The sequence below is a fragment of the Podarcis vaucheri genome (genome assembly GCF_965113315.1).
Source record: "Podarcis vaucheri genome assembly, chromosome: 2".
Taxonomy (NCBI): Eukaryota; Metazoa; Chordata; class Lepidosauria; order Squamata; family Lacertidae; genus Podarcis; species Podarcis vaucheri.
The window spans coordinates 119476442-119495856 of NC_138760.1; the positions used below are offsets into that span (position 1 = coordinate 119476442).

The 19415-nt window shown below is 47.2% G+C and overlaps 2 protein-coding genes across 5 annotated transcripts in view; both read left to right on the forward strand.

Annotated features, from left to right (window-relative positions):
• The window catches only part of ZBTB12 (zinc finger and BTB domain containing 12), a 107314-nt gene that overhangs the window by 12470 nt on the left and 75429 nt on the right, over positions 1 to 19415 (forward strand). The window lies entirely within an intron of this gene.
• EHMT2 (euchromatic histone lysine methyltransferase 2) overlaps positions 4804 to 19415 on the forward strand; it is a 40707-nt gene continuing 26095 nt past the window's right edge. For 2 of the 3 annotated variants that reach the window (XM_082209255.1, XM_082209256.1), the window contains exons 1-8: positions 4804 to 4897; positions 6948 to 6996; positions 8423 to 8662; positions 9386 to 9672; positions 12956 to 13028; positions 13926 to 14026; positions 14840 to 14983; positions 16729 to 16881. In XM_082209255.1, coding sequence (XP_082065381.1) covers positions 4868 to 4897; positions 6948 to 6996; positions 8423 to 8662; positions 9386 to 9672; positions 12956 to 13028; positions 13926 to 14026; positions 14840 to 14983; positions 16729 to 16881 — 1077 coding nt within the window. In that variant the 5' untranslated portion in view covers positions 4804 to 4867. The remainder of the gene's footprint in view (positions 4898 to 6947; positions 6997 to 8422; positions 8663 to 9385; positions 9673 to 12955; positions 13029 to 13925; positions 14027 to 14839; positions 14984 to 16728; positions 16882 to 19415) is intronic. The other variant, XM_082209257.1, reaches the window with a different exon arrangement.

Here is a 19415-nt window from a genome sequence, read left to right on the forward strand (position 1 = left end):
TTTGCGGAAGCAAAAAATAAAATAAAAAAGAGAGCTAATGCTGTATCGACAGAAGTACAGTGCCTAGCTCAAGAGAAGTAATAAGGTACCCCCTGCCCAAACGGGCCAGTCTTGCCAGACTCTGGGGTTTGTGCGCCCATCTCACATTTATTGGCCGGGGGCCAGCGCTGTCCGGAGACACTTCCGGGTCACGTGGCCAGCGTGACAACGCTGCTCTGGCGAGCCAGAGCCGCACACGGAACGCCGTTTACCTTCCCGCTGGTAAGCGGTACCTATTTATCTACTTGCCCCCGGGGGTGCTTTCGAACTGCTAGGTTGGCAGGCGCTGGAACCGAGCAGCGGGAGCGCACCCCGCCGCGGGGATTCGAACCGCCGACCTTTCTATCGGCAAGCCCTAGGCGCTGAGGCTTTAGCCCACAGCGCCACCCGCGTCCCCAACAAGAGAAGTAATAGTACCATTAATATTCTGCCTTGGTCAGGCCACACCTAGAATACTGTGTCCAGTTCTGGGCACCACAATTTAGGAAGGATGTTGACAAGCTGGAACGTGTGCAGAGGAGGGCAACCGAGATGATCAAGGGCCTTGTGAGGATTGGTTGAAGGAGCTGGGTATGTTTTGCCTGAAAAAGAGGAGACTGAGGGGAGATATGATAAGACATCTTCAAATATCTCAAGGACTGTCACGTGGAAGATGGAACAAGCTTGTTTTCTCCTGCTCTGGAGGGAAGGACCTGAATCAATGGCTTCATGTTACAAGAAAGGAAATTCTGGCTAAACGTCAAGAATAACTTTCCGTGGGATGGACTCCCTTGGGAGGCTGTGGACTCTCTTTCCTTGAAGGTTTTGAAGCAGAGGTTGGATGGGCATTTGTCATGGATGCTTTGAGTTCAGATCCCTGCATTGCAGGGGGGTTGGACTAGATGACCCCTGGGTCCCTTCCTATGAATCTGTCATTTGGGTTGCACACACACCATACATTTAATAATAAATAATAATAATAAATTCTATTTATACCCCACCCTCCCCAGCCAAGACCGGCCTCAGGGCGGCTAACACCCGATATAAAAACAATTTGATTGAAATACAACTTTAAAACAAGATTAAAATGCAACATTAAAACATTAAAATACAGCCTCATTTCAATGGAAATTCAAAAACTTTTTTGGGGACGAAAATGTCAAGTCTTTAAAGCAACCTCTTTATCCGTCAAGGAGAACCTTGGTAACTACACAGAGCTACAACTCCCAGCCCCCTCAAACTGCAGTTCCCAGGGTTCTTCATGACTGTTGAAAGAGGTATGATCGTGTTTTAAACCCTAAACAAATTTGGACGAGGAGAATCCGTATGGTGTGTCTACTGCATGTCACTCGCTGCCTCTCACTCTTGACCCACCTCTCAGTTGTGAGGATAAAATGGGGAGAACCCAGTATGCCACCCTGAGGATATACAGTGGTACCTCAGGTTACATACGCTTCAGGTTACAGACTCGGCTAACCCAGAAATAGTGCTTCAGGTTCAGAACTCTGCTTCAGGATGAGAACAGAAATCGTGCTCTGGCGGCGCGGCAGCAGCAGCAGCAGGAGGCCCCATTAGCTAAAGTGGTGCTTCAGGTTAAGAACAGTTTTGGGTTAAGAACGGACCTCTGGAACGAATTAAGTACTTAACCTGAGGTACCACTGTAAATGGAATAATATCTGAAGGGCTGTCCGTCTCTGAAATTAGAACTGAAACCAACCTCATTGTTCCACAGGTTTCTCACAGGAATCTTGATTGACCGCTGTGAGAACAGGATACTGAACGGATCCATTGGCCTAATCCGGCAGTCTCATTTTATGTTCCTATGCTGATATAAAATGAACACAAATCCTAATCCCACTAACCTGGGAGTAAATCCCATTGAATTCATAGAATCATAGAATCATAGAATCATAGAATAGAATCATAGAATCATAGAGTTGGAAGAGACCACAAGGGCCATCGAGTCCAACCCCCTGCCAAGCAGGAAACACCATCAGAGCACTCCTGACATATGGTTGTCAAGCCTCTGCTTAAAGACCTCCAAAGGAGGAGACTCCACCACACTCCTTGGCAGCAAATTCCACTGTCAAACAGCTCTTACTGTCAGGAAGTTCTTCCTAATGTTTAGGTGGAATCTTCTTTCTTGTAGTTTGGCTCCATTGCTCCGTGTCCGCTTCTCTGGAGCAGCAGAAAACAACCTTTCTCCCTCCTCTATGTGACATCCTTTTATATATTTGAACATTGCTATCATATCACCCCTTAACCTCCTCTTCTCCAGGCTAAACATGCCCAGCTCCCTTAGCCGTTCCTCATAAGGCATCGTTTCCAGGCCTTTGACCATTTTGGTTGCCCTCCTCTGGACACGTTCCAGTTTGTCAGTGTCCTTCTTGTATTGTGGTGCCCAGAACTGGACACAGTACTCCAGGTGAGGTCTGACCAGAGCAGAATACAGTGGCACTATTACTTCCCTTGATCTAGATGCTATACTCCTATTGATGCAGCCCAGAATTGCATTGGCCTTTTTAGCTGCCGCGTCACACTGCTGGCTCATGTCAAGTTTGTGGTCAACCAAGACTCCTAGATCCTTTTCACATGTACTGCTCTCAAGCCAGGTGTCACCCATCTTGTATTTGTGCCTCTCATTTTTTTTTATTTTTTTTTGCAGTAGGCTTGATTGCAGTGTTAGACATCCACCAACAATCTGCAAACACTGTTGCTCACTATGTACCCAGATGAAGATTTGGTTTGATTTATTGCATTTCAGTTGAATCCCAAAGCGGCTTACAAACAATAAATAGCAACCACATGATAAAACATAATAGACCGTCACCAACACAACATAATCGTGTAAAATTGTAATTGAAATTGAATTGAAATACTTTATTGTCACTTGTACAACTTGTATACAGTCAGATTACATGAGCACCCCCCACTCAGCTCTTTTAGTCTTAATTCCTCTGTTTACTGACGCACACCCACCAAACCCAAAAGTCATTTGCCCTGTTATTATCTTCTCATTCAGCAGCCTAACAGCCCACGGATAGAAGCTGTTCTTTACCCTGTTGGTGCAACTAATCATGCTTCTATATCATGGGGAGGCAAACTAAGGCCCGGGGGCTGGATCCGCCCCAATCGCCTTCTAAATCTGGCTCTCGAACAGTCCGGGAATCAGCGTGTTTTTACACGAGTAAAATGTGTCCTTTTATTTAAAATGCATCTCTGGGTTATTTGTGGGGCCTGCCTGGTGTTTTTACATGACTAGAATGTGTGCTTTTATTTAAAATGCATCTCTGGGTTATTTGTGGGGCATAGGAATTTGTCCATTATTTTTCTTCAAAATATAGTCCGGCTCCCCACGAGGTCTGAGGGACAGTGGGCCAGCCCCCTGCTGAATAAGTTTGCTGACCCCTGTTCTATATCTTCTGCCCCACAAGGGCAGGAGATCAAGAAAGTGCCAGCCAGGGTATGAATCATCCCTGAGAATTTTCCTCACTCTCCTGAGGCCCTCAATGTCATCCAGCAGATTCACGGGACAGCCCATAATATCCTGTGCTGTATTCACCACCCTCTGTAGGCACTTCCTATCAGTTGATGTCAAACCAGTGTACCACACTGAATAATGAACAAATCATCAGTTGCACCCATTGCAATCTGCATAACACCACAAACAAAGCAGCAATTGAAAAATAAGCCAAACATCGCAATTACAGCAAAGTCCTATGATTGACAACTCAGTACGGCGTTCATAATCTCCAAAACAATGCTAACAACATTAACAGAATAGCCACTGGAAAACCACACGCAAGCTAAGCACTGTCAAGCATTGCACAGTAGCATTGGGTTGGCCTAATAAGCTAATGGCCCCAGTGTGGGTTTCTGCAATCCCTTGCTGTTGATTCTGTTTTATTGCCTCTTGTGGCAGCGAGTTCCACAGATCCACCATGTGCTGCATGAAGAAGTCCTTCCTTTTCCTCTGCCTTGAATCGTCTTACAACATTCAGCTTCGCCCAATGTCGGTAGTGGGAGAGACTCTTAATTTCATGGCCAGCGTGGGTTCAAGCCCCACGTTGGGTGGGGGGGGGGAAGGTAAAATAAAATCCCTGCATTGCAGGGGGTTGGGCTAGATGACCCTTGGGAATCCCTCGCCTAATATGATGAAGGCGCTAGGACGACGGCAGCCCCGATGTGCTGCTTAGCATCCCCTCCAACCAGTGCAGCATCTTAATGTCGTGATTTCCCCCTCTGCAGCCCTTTCATAACTCAATTTTTATAAATCATTTGTCCATCCATAGTTCAAATTTTTACTGCAAGTTTTCTGTCAATCCTACCAATGTATGTCACTCTTTACGACAGCTTTTCAACTAAATGATAAACTTTCCCCATTCTTTATGAAAGAGGTCCTCTTCCTGGTTTCTAATTCTGCCTGTCAACTTTGCCATCTCGACGTCGTTCATCAGTTTTGTCTGCCCCTCTTCTTTGGTGGGAGTTGTAGACCCTTAGGATCATCTAGTCCAACCCCCTGAAAAACACAGTCAGTGGCAGCCAAAGCAGCATGGCTCCATCAGTGGCGGATTTCTGTATACGTTAAGCAAAAATCCCTTATTTTGGCTGCTGATGCCTTATTTTCAAATCTGTAAATTGACAGCTATGGAGTGGAGAGAGGCAGGGGGTTCATTTGCGCGCCATCGCCCCCTCCCTCCCTCCTTCCCTCTTTGTCTGGGCTGAGCCGAGCGAAAGCGCTGCCCCTTTAAGGGGTTCCCTCCCCCTCCCCTTTCACTCTCCCCGCGCCCGTGACGTCAGTGCGGGGCCGGCTCTCCTGCTGCTGCTGCTGCTGCTACGGCGCGAGGCCATGGAGGCTGCGGGAGCGGGACCCGCGCAGGTTGGGGACGCGGATGGCGGGGCGGGAGGCGGGGGGTGGCGGGTGGGGTTCTTTGCAAAAATATTTATTTCTAAATATCAGGAGAGCGGGAAGGTTTTCCGATTGCCACCGGCCTCCCATCACTCGTGGCCTCCTTTTTTTTTTTTTTTGCTCCCCATTGCAAACTGGGAGGGGCTTCCTTCACATTCGCAAATGCAAAAAAAGCAAAATGTTGCATTGATCCGGAGCGCGGCGTGGCGGGCGCGGGGCGTCGTTCCCCACCCGATCCGATCCCGGGAGGAGTGGTCGTGATTTGCAATGGGGAGGTGGGGGGCGATCGCGCTGGTTCGGAGCAGCCGCCGTCTCTCTCTTTCAAGGAAGAAGGGAAAGGGTGAGGAAGGATTATTTCGGGGCGGGGGGGGGAGGAGAGTAGGGATCCGTCGCGTCGGGGGGCGGGGGCGGGAAGGACGGGCTTTCGTCCTTCTTTGACTTCTGAGCCATCCCTTCTCGGCATATGCTCCCTTATTTCCTTCCCGTCTGACCTATGCCCGCATTTGCAACCTGCCCCACGTTGCAACTCGTGGCTTTCAAACAGATCCCAACTATCCTCCCCCAAACGCCCCCCTCTCCTCCAACCCTCTAACTAGAAGAGTTTGGATAGATTCAATCCTCTTTTTGTTGGGGACTTAATTTCGCAGAGAGATCCTATTTCATGAGAAAGTGAGGGAACCTCCAGATTGGACATTTTCTTCCCAGTATATAGCAACAGTAACATCCAGTGTGGATTTGCGCTGCACTGTCCACACAGATGGTTTTATTTAATCAGTCGCTCTGCAATGCTTCCCTTATATCATTGTTGCCACCTGGAAGGGCTCTCTGTGAACTTTACTGCTACCAAAATGAGGACAAAAGCAAAACAACCCCGAAACATTTGCGGAATGCAAAGTTACAGGATTTCAGCAGGAAGCTATGGGACATGCACAGATGGGAAAATAAACTCTCTGCCCTGAAACTTTTGCAGCCACAAACAGTATTGAAAGTATATATATATAGCCATCATGAGCACAGATAATCATACATAATCTGAGAATGGAAGAAATTTAATGATTATTTAGCTAAATTTGTTAAGCTAAAATAACTGGAAATAGCGTCCAGATACTTAATGGGCTTAGGATTGTATTTATGTTAACTGATAAAATAATATGTTTAATACAAGAAGGAGAAGATTTAAAGATGTTAATGTTTAATTTAAAGGGTATTAAAATTGGGATTTGGAAAACCGTTATAAGGATATGCAATGAAATTCAACTAAGGGGAAACAAGGAAGTTGTTTTACAAAGTAAATAACTGTTATTTTCAATAAGGTTATGATTTATGTTTGTTATGTTTTGTTTGTTTTATGTTTTTGTTTGTCATTGATATTGTAAAAACTAATAAAATTTTTGCAAAAAAAAAGATAATCGTACATAATCTGGAGGGACCCTTGTTTAAAACAATCAAACGCACGTTCTTATCATGGGCTGTCCCCTGAGCCCGCTAGATGACATCGCAAGGGATCGATGCCTTAGGAGATCGAGAAAAATTCTCAGGGACGAATCACACCCCGGCCAGCACCTCTTTAATCTTCTACTTTCAGGCAGGAGATATAGAAGTATAATCAGTCGTACCAACAGGCTAAAAAACAGTTTCTATCTGTGGGCTGTTAGGCTGCTGAACGGAAAATAATATAGTGCAACTGACTTTCGGGGTTGGTGTGTTGTGCGACAAGCACACGAGATTGAGTGTTTGTGTGTGGGGGAGGGAGTTTTGGTTAATTTCATGGTACGCAGGTTGTACATTGACGATAAAGGTATTATTATTATTATTATTATTAGGTTGTTTATTATAATACCCATCATGCTTTAACAGTCAAATCCCTTTTCCCAGAGAACCCTGGGATTTGTAGCTCTCTGAGGAGAATAAGGGCCTCTTAACAACCCTCAGCGCTCTTAACAAACTACAGTTCTGGTGTTACTAATAAAATGGAATTCAGTCTGAGTTTTTAATCTCTGCTTTCGCCCCCTCCTCCCAGGCTGTGACAGGGGCGGCGTCGCTGGTGGAAGTGAGACCGGACGAAATAGGTAGGTTTTTGTTCCTGCCTGCCTTGGGGAGGGGGGGGGGTGTTCCTGGTTTTCTTCTTAACAGCCCACCCACATTTGAAGCCTGCTGGCCCCAGAGCCCTCCTAGAGCATGGGACATAGGAAGCTACTGTGTATGAACCATGTAGCTCTGTATTTTCTATACGCTGACTGGCAGCTGCTCAAGGTAGGGGTCTTTTCCCCAGGAACTGAAATACAGAGCCAGGATCCTTGTGTTCATTTACAAAGCTATGAACTGCTCCAGGGTACCCTGGGGACCAGCTGATCCCAGCTGGATCACCGAGATCATATTCAGGAGCAGCGTCGGCCTTCCCTCGAGTTTGCGAGGCTCACTGGACATTAACGCGACGGTTAGCATCGTCAGCCTGGTCTGGTGGAATCCAGCAGTCTCCCTCTATTTTAACCTTTATCGATTTGCTGAAATTTTTTCTACGCTGCCAGCTTCTGTAGACAACTAGGAGAGCAGCATTCTGGAACAGTCAGCTGAAGATCTGTGGTTTTAAATTTCCACGCGGTTTTGTTGTGCCTGTAATGGTTGTCAGCTGCTCTGATACATTTTAGCAAAATGCGGTGGACAAGTACAGTGGTACCTCGGGTTAGAGACGTGGGTGGCGCTGTGGGTTAAACCACAGAGCCTAGGACTTGCTGATCCAAAGGTCGGCAGTTCGAATCCCTGCAACGGGGTGAGCTCCCGTTGCTCGGTCCCTGCTCTTGCCAACCTAGCAGTTTGAAAGCACGCCAGTGCAAGTAGATAAATAGGTACCGCTCTGGTGGGAAGGTAAACGGCATTTCCGTGCGCTGCTCTGGTTCGCCAGAAGTGGCTTAGTCATGCTGGCCACATGACCCGGAAGCTGTACGCTGGCTCCCTTGGCCAATAAAGCGAGATGAGCGCCGCAACCCCAGAGTCGGTCACGACTGGACCTAATGGTCAGGGGTCCCTTTACCTTTTACCTCGGGTTAAGTACTTAATTCGTTACGGTGGTCCGTTTTTAACCTGAAACTGTTCTTAACCTGAAGCACCGCTTTAGCTAGTGGGGCCGCCGCACCGCCGGAGCACGATTTCTGTTCTCATCCTGAAGCAAAGTTCTTAACCTGAGGTACTATTTCTGGGTTAGCGGAGTCTAAAGTTTCTATAACCTGAAGCGTATGTAACCCGAGGTACCACTGTATTTTTTAGGGATAGATAAATATAATGATCTGCATGCAGTGTGGCTGCTCTACCACTGAGCTATGGTGGTAGGGCATTGGAATAATGCATGGAGCTGTCTTATACCTAGTACTGTCTGCATGTAGTATTGTCTGCACTGGCAGGCAGCAGCTCTCCAAGCAAGGACTCTTTCTGAAAGCGAGGCAGTTTCTCTGCTGCTCAGCTAAGCGCCTGTGTGTGTGTGTGTGTTTCCTGCTCCAGGCGTGGTGTCGTCCAGAGATGGCCCCGATCCCTCTTCGGGGTCCTTGTCTCCTCGGAAACCCAAAAGTAGCTTGGGGGGAGCGGGAGATAACCCGCTGGGCTCCAACAGGAATGGTGAAGAGGGAACACGAGCGCAGATGACCGGGAGCAGTAAGGAAATGGGCAGAATGTCGCCCGAATCGGGGGGTGTCTCTGCTGGCCCAAACACCAGCCCTAGTCCAGGGAATAAAGGCCTGCCAGGTGAGGTGGAAGGAAGCAGGGAGCTGGGGGGTGTGGCAGCAGGACCTGGTTTAAACTGCTGGTTTTGACCCATAAAGCTTTTTGCATGGCTCAGGACCTCAGAACCCCCAAGAGCTGCCATTATTATTATTATTATTATTATTATTATTATTATTATTACTGTTTATTACTTGTACCTCACCCATCGGAGTGGGTTGCCCCAGGTACTCTGTTTTAACTATTTTTAAAAAACAAAATTAAAAATTAGCTTTTCAAATTTTTCAAATTCTCTTAAACAACCACCAGAACATTCATCTCTGTTGACTTCACACCCACCGTTCCATGTTTTTCATTTCCTCCCTTAAAATGCTTCTATGTTGCTTCTATTTTACCCAGTTATATGTTAATTATAAATTATTAAACTACCACTCCTCATCTGCTGCTGTACTTCACACCCTGCGTACGTTTTAACATGTTCTACAAAATATTTCCGTTCTTCGGGAAACTTTTCTTCATTCTGTTCTTTGAGTTCTCGCAGTCTAGCCATCTCAGCATATTCCATCACCTTCATAAGCTGCTTTTCTTTCGTTGGGACCCTGTTTGGACTGTGTGTTTCTGCTTTTGTCTTGTGTTATTGTCTTACGAACCGCCCTGAGACCTTGCAGCGTATATAAATCTGATAGATAAATAAATAAAACCAAGCGAAACGGTTAAAGGCCGCTCGCTTCTCTTCCTCCGTTTCAGGACACGCCGCCAAGACCTTCCCATCGTCGCCTAGCAAAGCAGGTGGGACTAGCCGGGCAAAGATGTCCCTCACCGGAACCAGCAAGTCCCCAACGTCTATCCAAAGTTTGGCCATGCGCCTGCTGAGTATGCCTGGGTCGCGACTTCCTGGGGATGCTGGGACTCCCGCAGCAGAAGCCCCAGCCCCGACACCGGCCCCTGCTCAGCCTCCAGCCCCTACCGTGGAAGAGGCCAAGCCAAAGGTTCACCGGGCCCGGAAAACCATGCCCAAACCCAACAGTGGACAGGTAGGGAGCACCGCTACCTTCTTGCTTTGTTGTTGTTGTTTAGTCGTGTCCAACTCTTCGTGACCCCATGGACCAGAGCATGCCAGGCACCCCTGTCTTCCACTGCCTCCCGCAGTTTGGTCAGACTCATGCTGGTAGCTTCGAGAACACTGTCCAACCATCTCGTTCTCTGCCGTCCCCTTCTCCTTGTGCCCTCCATCTTTCCCAACATCAGGGTCTTTTCCAGGGAGTCTTCTCTTCTCATGAGGTGGCCAAAGTATTGGAGCCTCAGCTTCACAATCTGCCCTTCCAGTGAGCACTCAGGGCTGATTTCCTTAAGAATGGATACGTTTGATCTTCTTGCAGTCCATGGGACTCTCAAGAGTCTCCTCCAGCACCAGAATTCAAAAGCATCAATTCTTCGGCGATCAGCCTTCTTTATGGTCCAGCTCTCACTTCCATACATCACTTCTGGGAAAGCCATAGCTTTAACTATACGGACCTTTGTTGGCAAGGTGATGTCTCTGCTTTTTACCAGACAAAAACCTCAATGTATACCCAAGCATTTGGCCCTTAACCCGATGAGTGATCGAGATATTTGTCACCTCTTTCTTGCTCATCTGTTTAGCAAGATGGGTTTAGATCTCCCTGTTTACATGTATTGGAGTTTTTTAGGATTATGGTTTATTCTGGTTTTTATGCAGTGGTATCTTGGGTTCCAAGGGACGTGGGTGGCGCTGTGGGTTAAACCACAGAGCCTAGGACTTGCCGATCAGAAGGTTGGTGGTTCAAATCCCCGTGATGGGGTGAGCTCCCGTTGCTCGGTCCCTGCTCCTGCCAACCTAGCAGTTCAAAAGCACGCCAAAGTGCAAGTAAATAAATAGGTACCGCTCTGACGGGAAGGTAAACGGTGTTTCTGTGCGCTGCTCTGGTTTGCCAGAAGTGGCTTAGTCATGCTGGCCATGTGACCCGGAAGCTGTACGCCGGCTCCCTCAGCCAGTAAAGCTAGACTGGACCTAATGGTCAGGGGTCCCTTTACCTTACCTCAGGTTACAGACGCTTCAGGTTACAGACTCTGCTAACCCAGAAATAGTACCTTGGGTTAAGAACTTTGCTTCTGGATGAGAACAGAAATCGTGCTCCCGCAGCGCGGTGGCAGCAGGAGGCCCCATTAGCTAAAGTGGTGCTTCAGGTTAAGAACAGTTTCAAACGAATTAAGTACTTAACCCGAGGTACCACTGTACTTGGTTTTAATGTTGGTTTCGCCAACATGGTGAAAAAAGTGTCTAATATGTTTGATTAATAATAAAGAGCAATACAAGTAAAATATAATACAGCTGGCAGTGTGTTGTGTAGACATCTGCCATCCAATCAGGAATCAAAACAGCATTGAGCACAAGGTACAAGATGTACCAGGCAAGGGATATATACATCCCTTAAGTCAAGAACCTACCTCAGTTAACGCTAGCAACATTTTTAAGACTTAGAATAATTTGCCAATAAAAAAAAAACATTTTTAGACACCACTTGTAGACCTTGCTATGCCAAATAAAGAAATAAAGTTCTATTTTAAATCCTAATAATAATAATAATAATAATAATAAGTGATACGAATGTTGGTCCAGCTTGAGGGCTGATTCACAAGACCACATGCACAGTGCTTAAGAGTGCTGGACTAGGGACCTGGGAGAGAAGGGTTCGAATCCCTGCTCAGCCATGAAGCTCGCTGGGTGATTTTGGGGCCTGTTGCCATCTCTTAGCCTGACTTCCCTCACAGGGTTGTTGTGAGGGTGAAATGAGCAGGAGAACCACGTACACCACCTCGAGCACCTTGGAAGAAAAAGGTGGTATAGAAATGTAATAAATAAGAATAAATATTGTTTTGTCGACATATGAGCAACTCGGCTGGACCAGGGGAAAGGCCCATCCGGTCTTCACGGTGGCCAACCAGGTACAGCAGCGCTCTCCCCATTTGTGATTCCCAGCCAGTGGTATTCAGAGGCATATACTGCCCCCAACAGCAGAAGTCACTTGCAGCTTATGGGCTGAAATGTTTGCAGTGGAAAAGTACTGTGTCTTGTTAATGATGGAACACTGTCTGTAGTGTTTGGTCTGTTGTCCTACATTAAGTTATTATTGGGTTGTACTAAAGTGACGCGGGTGGCGCTTTGGTCTAAACCACTGAGCCTCTCGGGTGGCGGTTTGAATCCCCGCGACGGAATGAGCTCCTGTCCCAGCTCCTGCCAACCTATCAGTTCAGAAGCGCACCAGCACAAGTAGATAAATAGGTACCACTCTGGCGGGAAGGTAAATGGCGTTTCCGTGCGCTCTGGTTTCTGTCACAGTGTTCCGTTGTGGCAAAAGCGGTTTAGTCCTGCTGGCCACATACCCAGAAAGCTGTCTGAGGACAAACGACGGCTCCCTTGACCTGAAAGCGAGATGAGCACCGCAAGTCCATAGTCACCTTTGACTGGACTTAACCATCCGGGGGTCCTTTACCTTTACATTTTTTTACTAAAGTGACTTACTCAGAGCAGACCTACTGAAATTACTGGATGTTATCGTCGTCATCATCATCATCATTAATATGCTGCCCATGTGACTGGGTTACCCCAGCCAATCCAGGCAGCTCACAACAAAGTAAAACACAATAAGACATCAGACATTAAAATGTATTTCCTTGACATCTGAAGGGAGGGTGTTCCACAGGGAGGGTGCCACTACCGAGAAGGCCCCCTGCCTGGTTCCCTGTAACCTCGCTTCTCGCAGTGAGGGAACCGCCAGAAGGCCCTCGGAGCTGGATCTCAGTGTCCGGGCTGAACGATGGCGGTGGAGACGCTCCCTCCAGTATACTGGGCTGAGGCCGTTTAGGGCTCAGCACCAGCACTTTGAATTGTGCTCAGAAATATACTGGGACCCAGTGACGATCCTTTAGGAACAGGGTTATATGGTCCATTATGGTCCTTAGTTTGCCCATTAGAGTAAAAGTTAGTTGAATACAGCCCACAGTGTCATTCAAGTCACATTTACATTGGGCCGCATAATAATAATAATAATAATAATAATAATAATAATAATAATAATTTATTATTTGTACCCCGCCCATCTGGCTGGGTTTCCCCAGCCACTCTGGGCGGTTTCCACAAAGACAAAAAATACACCAAGATGTCACACATTAAAAACACATTAAATAACATTATTGTTCTCTTCAATTCCCTTGTACATACTGATCTACCCTGTGTGAAGTTGCCGAATGCAGAAAGATTTAAAAACCTAATCTTGGGTGTAACTTTTCTTTCCGAAGGTCCCTGAAAAGCGAGTCTCTGAGATGCTGCATTTCCGAGTCTCCGATGACCTCAGGAGCATTGAAGAACCAGGTATGGCTTGGCGATGGTCAATCGACATTTATCTGGTGCTCTCCAGATATTTTCGACTGCAAGTTCTGGAGGGTGGCAACACAAGAATGGGCCTTTTCTGTGGTGGCCCCCTGCTTGTGGAATGCTCTCCCCAGGGAGGCTTGTCTGGTGCCATTGTTATATAGCTTTAGGTGCCAGGCCTTTCCTCTGTAACCAGGCCTTTGGCCTTTAACTATCTGTGGCCTTTTGGAAGTGGGAAGGATGATTGAAATGTATTTGTCTTTCCTCTTGGTTTTAATGTATCTATGTGTAGGGTTGCCATATGTCCAGGAACGTCTGGACGTATGGCAGCTGAACAACTTTTGTCCAGATTTTCACTGTTGGAAATATGACAACCCTAATCTATGTGGGAAGGGACGCTGGTGGCGCTGTGGCTTAAACCACAGAGCCTAGGACTTGCCGATCAGAAGGTCGGCGGTTCGAATACCTGCGACGGGGTGAGCTCTCGTTGCTCGGTCCCTGCTCCTGCCAACCTAGCAGTTCGAAAGCACGCCAGTGCAAGTAGATAAATAGGTACCACTGCAGCGGGAAGGCAAACGGTGTTTCCGTGCGCTGCTCTAGTTCACCAGAAGCGGCTTAGTCATGCTGGCCGCATGACTTGGAAGCTGTACGCCGGCTCCCTCGGCCAATAAAGCGAGATGAGTGCCGCAAGCCCAGAGTCGGTCACGATTGGACCTAATGGTCAGGGGTCCCTTTACCTTTAATCTATGTGGGGGTTTTGGGTTATAAGGCACTTTTCGTCGCCCTGAGCAACATAAAGGAACTAATATTAAATAATGATGATGATGATATTGTAATCCTAAGCTTCTGGAGTCTGTCAGAATTATATTTCCATTTCCTCTGCTTTTCCTTCCAAAGAGGAACCTGCCAAGCGTAGAAAATACGATTATATGGCTGATGCCCTACACAAGAGGATGCCCCTCTCTCTTCAGCGGTCAAGTCCCAGAGCTACAACTGAGGTATGACTCTCTCCCCCTTCTTTGCTTTTCTTCAGAGGTTTATACATTGTAAAAAATAAACATTCAGATTATGTCAGGTTCTGATCAGGGCTCTCTATCGATAGAGTAGAGAAACCTTAGCTGGTCAGTCTGACCATTTGTGGTGGATCTGCACGGCCAATCCTTTCATGACTACTCGAAAGTCCCATTGAATTGAATGAGACTTGCTCCCAAGTCGTTGTGTACATAGGATCACATCCGTAGTCGATTGATTTGATACCTTTTTCAGCCAGAGGCCCACACTGAGAAGACCCAGCAGTTCCCTCCCAGAGTGGTTTAGCAAGCATGCCCTCTTTCCAGGGAACTCTGGGAAATGTAGCTCTGTGAAGGGGGTAGAGGGCACCCTAAGAAGTCTCAGCACCCTTAACAAACTACAGTTCTCATAATTTTTGTGGGGAAGCCATGACTGTTTAAAATGGCACAATCGTGCTTTAAATATGTATTGCAAATGGGGCCTTGGTTGTGAAACCAGCCTTTGGAATTCCCTTCCTGAAAGGTTTTTCGGGCCACTGTCTTGTCTTTTGTTCTGGAGATTTTTTATTTTACTATATTTTTTGGTGCCTAAGGGTGTGGGAGGGCCCTCTGTAATTTGTCCCGGCCTTTTAGTTTGGGATTGTTTTATGCTGCCATTTTTAACTTGCTGATTTGTATCTTTTAAACTGATGCTTTTATTTGGTATTCCTGAGCTTTTGCCGTGCATAAGCCGCTCTGAGGACTATGGTTAACGAGTGACTAACTATTACCACCAGCGCATAAACATTTCTTCCTTCCCAGATCACTGTGACGGAAGAGATGACGGCCCCAGCCACTGCCTCGCAGGAGGAGAGGAGTCAGGAATGGGAGACTGAGGTGGGGGATGACTTCAGCCTCTTCTACGACAGCTACTCCGTCGACGGCCATGTTGATTCTGACAGCAAGGTAATGCCAAGCAAGGCGGGGCTTGTTTCTCATAGGGCGAGTGGCGCTGTGGTTTAAACCACTGAACCTCTTGGGCTTGCCGATCAGAAGGTTGGCGGTTCAAATCTGCGTGACAGGGTTAGCTCCCATTGCTCTGTCCCAGCTCCTGCCAACCTAGCCTTTCGAAAGCACACCAGTGCAAGTAGATAAATAGGTACCACTGCGGCAGGAAGGTAAACGGCGTTTCCGTGCGCTCTGGTTTCCATCACAGTGTCCCGTTGGGCCAGGAGCGGTTTGGTTATCCTTGCCACATGACTTGGAAAGCTGTCTGTGGACAAACACCGGCTCCCTCGGTCTGAAAGCAAGATGAGCACCGCAACCCCATAGTTGCCTTTGACTGGACTTAACCGTTCAGGGGTCCTTTACCTTTTACCTTTCGTAGAGCTGAGTGGTAGGTAAGAACATAAGCAGAGCCTTGCCGCGTCAGGCAAAAGGCTTACCTAGTCCTGTTCTCACTTCATGGAGTCCCTCAGGGCTCTCACCCTGTAAGGCCCTTCACCTTTGTGCCTCTTCTTTGAGCACTTTTGCCTTGCTGGAACATGCCCTTGAACTCTGGCTTATCTGAATGGAGAGATAAGGGCGTAGGAAGCCCATTTAGCTCAGTGTTGCCTACACTGGCTGGCAGCAGCTTTCTGAGATTTCAAGCAGGGAGATGGTGGGGATCGAACCTGCCACCTTCTGCATGCAAAGCAGCTGCTCTTCCGCTCAGCTGCAGGCCTTAATACCTGAGAGATGCAGGTGCCTGACTAGAAGCCTCTGCCTTTTGTGTGGCTTGACTGTATCCTATTGTATAAGGAAGGATTTCCCAAACTTGGGTTTCCCGCTGTTTTGGGAGCACAATTCCCATCATCCCTGACTGACAGGATCAGTGGTCAGAGACATTGAGAAGTGTAATAATAACAACAATAACAACAACAACAATAATAGTAGTAATAGTAAATTTATTACTTATACCCCACCAGTCTGGCCGGGCCTCCCCAGCCACTCTGGGTGGCTTCCAACAGAATATTAAAAACACAATAAAACATCAGACATTTAAAATTTCCCTAAACAGGGCTGCCTTCAGATGTCTTCTAAAAGTCAGATAGTTGTTTATTTCCTTGACATCTGGTGGGAGGGCGTTCCACAGGGCGGGTGCCACTACCGAGAAGGCCCTCTGCCTGGTTCCCTGTAACTTGGCTTCTCACAGTGAGGAAACCGCCAGAAGGCCCCAAACCAAAAATTGTAGTCCAAAAACAGCTGGAGACCCAAGTTTGGGAAACCCTGGTATAAGAGCTGCATCTGTTGTTCTGATTACTTTTTCCTCTGGTCGTGCCCCTCTGGTCATGCGGCCTTCAGAAATTTGCCTGCTAAAAAAAAAAGAAAGAAAGAAATTTGCCTGGAAGGGAATTTGGCCCTCTGGTGGAGAAATGTTCCTCATCCCAAGTCTGGATTGCCTGAGGTATAGATGCTCTTTGGCTTCACAGAAAAAGGATGCCCCTTCTGGATAAGACACATAAGACACCCAAATGTTCAGAATATTTGCCCTGAGAAACTGACCGCTGGTTTTCCTAGGACTCAGGTAGCAAAGGACCAGTAGGGCTGTTTCCACAGTGAATGACATGTGCCCTTCTCCCTCTTGACTGTTGTAGCCGTCTCCTGTTCAGAGTCAAAAGCACAGATTTCTTAATTCATGCTGTCACACTTTCCCTTTTTTGCCTGACAAGTCTGATGCAGATGTTGCTGGAGAGCATATGAGTGAGGAGGAAGAAGAGGAGGAAGAGGAAGAGGAGGAAGAAGAGGAGGAGGAGGAAGAGGACGACGAAGATGATGACGAGGAAGAAGATGAAGACGAAGAGTCGGGTAACCTCTCTGACAGGGTAGGTTGAGGCTTGCCTTTCCATGGTTCTAAATTCTCTCTTTCTCCTTTTAACCAGTCTTCCTCAACCAGGTGTCGTCCAGATGTTTTGGACTACAACTCCCATCAGCCCCAGCCAGGAGAGCTAATGGTCAAGGATCAAGGGAGTTGTAGTCCAACAACTTCTGGGCAGCTAAAGGGCAGGGGAAACTTGTTTTCTCTTTCATAATAATTATAATAATAATTTATTATTTATACCCTGCCCATCTGGCTGGGTACCCCAGCCACAAAACACTAAAATACAATAAGCTATTAAACATTAAAAGCTTCCCTAAACAGGGCTGCCTTTAGGTGTCTTTCATTGCATTCTAAATTTTAATTCCCCCCTTGTTGTCATCCCCCACACTATACATTTCATTCCATTCGTTTTTGTTTTTAACCTCTTCTTGCCTCCCCCCCTCCATTTTTCTTCCCTTTCCTCTATAATTTTTTCTTCTGCATTCACATTCTTCGCTCCTTTTCCAATTACAGTCCTGTGCGTACCTACCTGTGAGTAAGTCCCATGGAACTCTGTGGGAGCTTAAACCCTGAGCAGACATGCAGTCGGCTTGCTGTATGCAAGCCTGATGGATTGTTAGCCCTCTCTGGGACAAGGGAATGGCGGGGAGGTCTCCTGACAACTCTCAGCACCCTTAACAAACTGTAGTTCCCAGGATTCCTTGGGAGAAGCCATGGCCGTTTAAAGTGGTATCAGAGTTGTCAGGAGTCAGCCAGCAATAAATCACGGGATGTAAATGAAGTGAACTCTTTATTAGAAGAAACAAGGTCGGCTCAAGGGTGCCAGGCCTAATGAGTACAGCAAGTCTGCTCCTATGAGGCAGTTGTGGGGACTGAAGGTCCTTGCCTTCCCACCGCTGCCTAAGTCTCCTTCTCCCCTGGGTCCTTCCCAAGCAATCTGAGACTCTGTTGCACACCTGTCTCTGCTCCTCCCTCTTCATACCTCTTCTGGTCCTGGGAGACCAAGGCGGAGGGGAGCTGGTTGCAGCAGGAGGGGGAGACACTTTGACTTCTTCACCAGCCTGACTCAGCTCTGCCTCCTGGCCCCCCTCGCCTCCTGCTTCAGCTTCTGCCTCTGATTCTGGACTTTCTCTTCCTCAGCTTCTTCCTGCTCACTTTGCCCTGTGATCTCCTCAGCTTCCCATGCCTCCTTCTCCCAATCTTCTCCCTCTGACCACTCATTGTCGTCCCACCACTTCTCCCCAGGCTCTGAGACTTCTTCCCTTGGGGGTTACTCAGTTTCAACCGTGTGGGGTGACTGTGGCCTCAGAATAATAATAATAATAATAATAATAATAATAATAATAAATAATAACAATTTATTTGTACCCCGCTCATCTGACTGGGTTTCCCCAGCCACTCTGGGCAGCTTCCTTATTTTTTAAAAAATAAAAAATTACTACCCGACCAATCAAATCCAATCCAATCACATCACATAAATTCCAAATTACAAAGCCGAATTTTAATTTTTTTGTTGGGGGGACCCATATTTCAAGTTCCGAAGGGGATTCCAATCATCTTCTTGCTGCTGCGTTAATATCCACAAATCTGTCCAAATAATGTTCATAATTCTATCCAGTCCTATCTTGCTGTTCCCACATCTTATCTTGTTCGTATATTTTTCTTTTTTGCTTTATGATATCTTCTGATAATCTCCTTAAGCAGGTAAACACCAGTTTTAATCCTGTGTGAATTTTTCCGTTTGTCCAGTCATCATGTCGAGATGGTTTCCATATATCATCACTTTCATAAATAAAAGTTCTCTTTCCATCACTCTAGGCTGCTTCCACCAAATATTAAAATACAATAATCTGTTAAACATTAAAAGCTTCCCTAAACAGGGCTGCCTTCAGATGTCGTCTAAAAGTCTGGTAGTTGTTTTTCTCTTTGACATCTGGTGGGAGGGCGTTCCACAGGGCGGGTGCCACTACCAAGAAGGCCCTCTGCCTGGTTCCCTATAACTTGGCTTCTCACAGTGAGGGAACCGACAGAAGGCCCTCGGCGCTGGACCTCAGTGTCCGGGCTGAACGATGGGGATGGAGACACTTCTTCAGGTATACTGGACTGAGGCCATTTAGGGCTTTAAAGGTCAGCACCAATACTTTGAATTGTGCTCGGAAATGTACTGGGAACCAGTGTAGGTCTTTCAAGACCAGTGTTATATGGTCTCGGCAGCCACTCCCAGTCACCAGTCTAGCTGCCGCATTTTGGATTTGTAGTTTCCGGGTCACCTTCAAAGGTAGCCCCACATAGAGCACATTTCAGAAGTCCAAGTGGGAGATAACCAGAGCATGCACCACTCAGGTGAGACAGTCTGTGGGCAGGTAGGGTCTCAGCCTGCGTACCAGATAGAGCTGGTAGACAGCCGCCCTGGACACAGAATTGACCCGCGCCTCCATGGACAGCTGTGAGTCCAAAATGACTCCCAGACTGCACACCTGGTCCTTCAGTATAAGGCAGCTCCTTATATGTTCCTAAGTGGAGAAGCCAGAGGTAGAA